General features: G+C 44.8%; 1 protein-coding gene across 1 annotated transcript in view; it reads right to left on the bottom strand.

The window, feature by feature from the left end:
• LOC117955507 (serine/threonine-protein kinase BRSK2-like) overlaps positions 1–5,224 on the bottom strand; it is a 94,862-nt gene that overhangs the window by 13,368 nt on the left and 76,270 nt on the right. The window contains exons 8-11 of the mRNA XM_034890083.1: positions 3,884–4,030; positions 2,153–2,184; positions 1,451–1,615; positions 582–780 (exon numbers count right to left, since the gene is read on the bottom strand). Of these exons, the coding sequence (XP_034745974.1) occupies positions 582–780; positions 1,451–1,615; positions 2,153–2,184; positions 3,884–4,030 (543 nt within the window). The remainder of the gene's footprint in view (positions 1–581; positions 781–1,450; positions 1,616–2,152; positions 2,185–3,883; positions 4,031–5,224) is intronic.

Below are 5,224 nucleotides of genomic sequence, written 5' to 3'. Positions count from 1 at the left end.
GCCATTAAAAGGTTCCGGTGCAGATCCCAAGCCATTTTGGGCAGCACCACACCAAATGAACGTAAAACCATTAAAACAAACTAAAAGACTTTTCCCAGATCGAATGATGGTCCTCAGGTCTCTGCAGGGTAAATCAGCTTTTTTGTAGCCTCTTTGTCACCTTTCATTGGTTTTTAGTCAACTATTAGTGTCTTTTTGTTGCCTTTTCGTCTCCTTTTCGTCACGTGTTCATAGCCCCTTTGTCGCCTTTTCACCGCCTACTTGTCCCCTTTAGACGCTTTGTCGTCGCTTGTTTTCATGGTAAATGCATAAGGTCTATAGTTACCTGGTCTCTGCAGGGTAAATCCAGACAGCTAGATCCAGATTGGACTATCTGTCCAATCTGAGCTTTCTGTTGACGACTAAAACTACTTCTGAACGTACACATGTTCCACCAAAACTACTTCCTTCCTGAGACTATTTAGCAGCGGCTCTGTCCGGTTCTTAGATGATTGTGATTGGTTTAAAGAAATGCCAATAAACCAGAGCAGGTTTTTCTCTCATCCAGGAGAGGACTCAAAGCGAGACTAACCACCGAGTACCCCAAGCCCCAAATCCACCATGGCTGCCCCATGCATCAACAGTGTGGAAGCTGTTGTAACTCCCTGTGTGTGTGTGGTGGGGGTCAGATGGACTGGCCTACCGATCTCGGTGCGTGGCGGCAGGTTCTGGTCCTCTTGGCTCGGATACCTCTCCTTGCGGTCCAGCAGCAGGAAGTAGATCATCTTTTCCTGGTTTTCTCTGGAGAGAGACAGAAGACAGTCAGAGGAGAGCGCTTTGGTAACATGCTCCATCATCACAAAAATATGAAACAGCAGATTTCCTCAGACGCACAATTGGTCTCATTCATGAATGATTGATTCATTGATTCATTCTTTATCACTCTGTCACACACACACTGCAATGTTCAAATATTTTATTACATTTCACAAAATATAGGTTATGTCACAGCTTGTTATTGTGTCTTTTCTCCCGAGCTTAGCAAATAAAATATGATTTAAAAAAAAGTTCCTCTTTCATAATAATCTAGCCAGAAGATCTCATCACATCAGAAATCATTTTACAGTAAAATATACATCCGTTATATCCTCGTTATCAGGGCAATAAAACAAAAAATGTACATTGTTCTCAATTTCAGCCACTCACATAAAGGTGTGCGGAAAGAAAATCTAAAATTACATGTAAAGATTTTTTTTGGCGTTCGCCATTTTTTATCTTTTTGGCATACGTACAGTGTTATTAACAATACTACCTACAGATTTATAAATGAGACCCCAAGGATGCATCAAATCCAGGATTTGACTTCTCATTCCCCCGGATAATGGGCTTTTTGAACCACCCCACGCTTGCACCAGACTTGCACATCCATAAAATGAATACAGTCTATCGCTTGGTCCTCTGCCTCACTCACTCCTCAGACAGCAGGTCTTTGGTCAGCTTCTCCTTGTCCCTGAAGCAGCCCAGAGAGTGCATGCTCTCCAGGACGTCGGGGTCGATCTCCTCGGTGGCGGCCATGGTCCGGATGGCCACCTTCCTAGGGACGGGCTGCTCGGGCTCCGGCTCGTTCTTCCCAGCTCTGCAACACAACGACACATGCAGCTAACCGACAAGCTAATCTGCTTCTGAGCGCAGACTTCCATTCACTATGAAAAGACGTTGTCGGTCGTCTTTAAACTTGTCCAACCATCAAAACTCTAATTTTGGTTGAAATAAACACATAGTTTAGCGATTTACGTGTGAGAATATATTGGCTCTGTACACACTAAAAGTGTTTTTGTTAAATGGAGTCTGGTGGGTTTAGCGGTAGCGACTTCAGAGCTGTTTCTGGTTCAACAGAAAGGTCTCAAAGAGGTTTTAAAGGTCTATTTCTGAAAGGATCCTTTCCATAATGTTGTCAGACACTAATCTGAGCCTGTCGGTGGCAAAATAAAGCACTTTCATGACGGTAAATACAAGCTGGACATTGCCCTTTTAACTCACACTGTAGCTTGTTTTGCCACAGCAATCACGCTTAATACTGGACCAATGAAAGAGTTGAAAAACGTGGACATGTGGACATTTGGACATGCACACATACACTCAACATAGAGTGCTATCAGTTGGATATACTTACAGGTACCACGTGTGCTTCTGGATCTGCTCTAACTGCAACACAAATAAGAGGAGAAAATAAACATGAACGACTCTTTTAGGTGGAACAAACAAGAAGCCAAAAAAAGTACTCGGCTAACTTGAATGGGGATTACATAACTGATGTAAGTGTCGTCTCTTCTAGACTTTCCAACTGTTATCAGACCATATATCAAATTCTCTGAGACTGTAATGCAAAAAAGGTGTCTCCTCAGTCCATGGAGGGGAAGTCTCTTTGGGCATCCCGTGATGGAACCAGAAGATCTAATTCCACTCGGTGGTTTACTAACTCCACTTCTTCTCTTTCCCGGAGTCTTGTGCTCTCTCGCCCTTCTCCTTTCTCCTCTTTTCACTTCCTGCAGGTGTTTCTGGATCTGGATCTGTGGTTGGAGTCACCTGCTGCCTCCATGTTCCTGCTCTACACTCTCTTCCCCCCCCCCCCCCCCCCCCACCCTGAGCCATGGTTCTGCTCCAGGTTTCTGCCTCTTAAAGGGAGTGTGTCCTTGCCTCTGTGTCCTAGTGCTTGCTCTTGGTGAATTGTTGTGTTTCTGTAAATAACATCCCAGAGTCCGGTCTAGACCTGCTCCTTATGTAAGACCTGGGAGATAAATAACATCCTAGAGTCCTGGTCTAGACCTGCTCTTTATGGAAAGACCTGGGAGATAAATAACATCCCAGAGTCCTGGTCTAGACCTGCTCTTTATGGAAAGACCTGGGAGATAAATAACATCCCAGAGTCCGGTCTAGACCTGCTCCTTATGGAAAGACTTGGGAGATAAATAACATCCCAGAGTCCTGGTCTAGACCTGCTCTTTATGAAAAGACCTGGGAGATAAATAACATCCCAGAGTCCGGTCTAGACCTGCTCCTTATGGAAAGACTTGGGAGATAAATAACATCCCAGAGTCCTGGTCTAGACCTGCTCTTTATGAAAGACCTGGGAGATAAATAACATCCCAGAGTCCGGTCTAGACCTGCTCTTTATAAAAGACCTGGGAGATAAATAACATCCCAGAGTCCTGGTCTAGACCTGCTCTTTATGAAAGACCTGGGAGATAAATAACATCCCAGAGTCCGGTCTAGACCTGCTCTTTATGGAAAGCGCGATGAGATCATTGTGATTTGGCACTATATTAATACAACTGAATTGAATTGAATTGGCTGCAATGTCAAATTAGCTTCAACGCTCTGCAGCGTTCCTTCAACTACTTGAAGACTCCATTAGCATGATGCAGTTCATGGAGCCACCTGGGTGGATCCGGTGGTAATCCCCATCCATACACATACATTCAAACTACACTGACTGCAACAAGGACCATTTCACTGCAGGTGCAGATCCAAAGATAAGTTGAGGTAAGAGCTATTAAAATGTAAAAGCTAAAAACATGAATACATTTTTATGATTTCACTCTTTTATAAGACACGCCGACATTGGAGCTGTTATTCCAAACCAAGTTCAAATAACTGCAGGGGGAAAATAAGTGAAAGCACATTATCTAAATACACCCTTTGTTATTTTTGTCAAGGTTTCTATTCTAAGCCTAAAACAACATCCTTGGCCTGAGATGAAAAGATGTGATGCAGAGCGCAGACGCTGCAGGGCCAGTCACGGAGCACTTGTGCTAAATTTAGCCCGAGTAGTCCCGGAGGCGGCAGCCCAGACCGGAGAGCTGAGAGATGATCGTAGCCCTCTACCGGACGGTGAGCCCCTTACCGTGAGCCTCTTGCCGGCGTCCACTTCAATCATACCGCGCAGAAGGTTCTGACAATCGGGAGGGATGAAGTGAGGCATGTGGAAAACTCCCAGCTTCACCTTCTCCAGAAGATTCCTCAGGTTGTCGTCGTCGAAAGGCAGCGCGCCCTGGAGGAACGAGAGAGGAGACAACACGGATTATCTCACAGTCAACACAGCGTTTACAATTCAATTCAATTTTTATTTATAGTATCGATTCATGACAAGAGTTATCTCGAGACCCTTTACAGATAGAGCAGGTCTAGACCATAGTCCAGAATTTACAAGGACCCAACAGTTCTAGTAGTTTCCTCCAGAGCAAGCAACAGGGCGACAGTGGAGAGGAAAAACTTCCTTTTAGGGAGAAACCTCGGATAGACCCAGACCCAGACCCAGACCCAGACCCAGGCCAAGACCCAGACCCAGACCCAGGCCCAGACCCAGACCCAGACCCAGAGGACGCTCTACAACGTCCCTGTTAGTGATGGCGTTTTTTTGGGGGAGAATAGTCTCGGATTTGGACAAAGAAGAGGACTGGAAGCAGTTTATGAGCAATATATGACATCTACTGTATATATATATACACACACACACACAGTACATGTCAGCAATGATGAAGCGGTTTGTATCGCAGCCAGTCGGCTCTGCCTCTGCTCAGCAGCTCAGTGACGTGATGACTGATACAGTTCCCCTCCTCGTGAGAAGGAGCAGGAGGAGCCAGATGGACCCCGACACTGCATTGGTAATCAAAAACAACACAGTTGGAGAGATTTATCTTCACATGATGACTGTGTTACGCGCTGCATCTTAATCAAGAGGAGAGCACGCACGTGTGCACAGACCTCCTCCTCTGGCTGCTCACTCGTCAGCGTCGCGTTACAACGCCGCTGAGATGAGGAGCCGGGGTGATGTAGAGTAGAACAGAAAGCCTTTATCGTCGTTATACACAAGTGTGTATTTACAGGTCCTGTGCAACGAGATTGAAGCAACACCTTTACAGTGTTAACACCAATTTTTAAAGTAGTGCAGAATAAGAAGACAAAAAGAGAGGGGGGGGAACATGGTGCATAGTTCCTGAGAGCGGCTATATACATTTATAAAATAGTAAAAAAAATAAAGGGTTTGTATACACATTATGCAAATAATATAGTTATTGGTGTATCAAAAGTCCTGAGTGTTAAATATTACACAGTAATGAGATTAAATGGTTAAGTGTCAAATACTAAATACATTTTGCACTGTAATGAAGATGCAAAGAATTACCGTGTCTTTTTTGGTGTTATATATAAGGAAGTAAGTAACCGGGGGGGGGGGGGGGGGGGG

The sequence above is a fragment of the Etheostoma cragini genome, chromosome 1 (genome assembly GCF_013103735.1).
Source record: "Etheostoma cragini isolate CJK2018 chromosome 1, CSU_Ecrag_1.0, whole genome shotgun sequence".
Classification (NCBI taxonomy): domain Eukaryota; kingdom Metazoa; phylum Chordata; class Actinopteri; order Perciformes; family Percidae; genus Etheostoma; species Etheostoma cragini.
The sequence above is the reverse complement of the archived record's forward strand: the minus strand, read 5'-3'. Positions and strand labels throughout refer to the sequence as shown.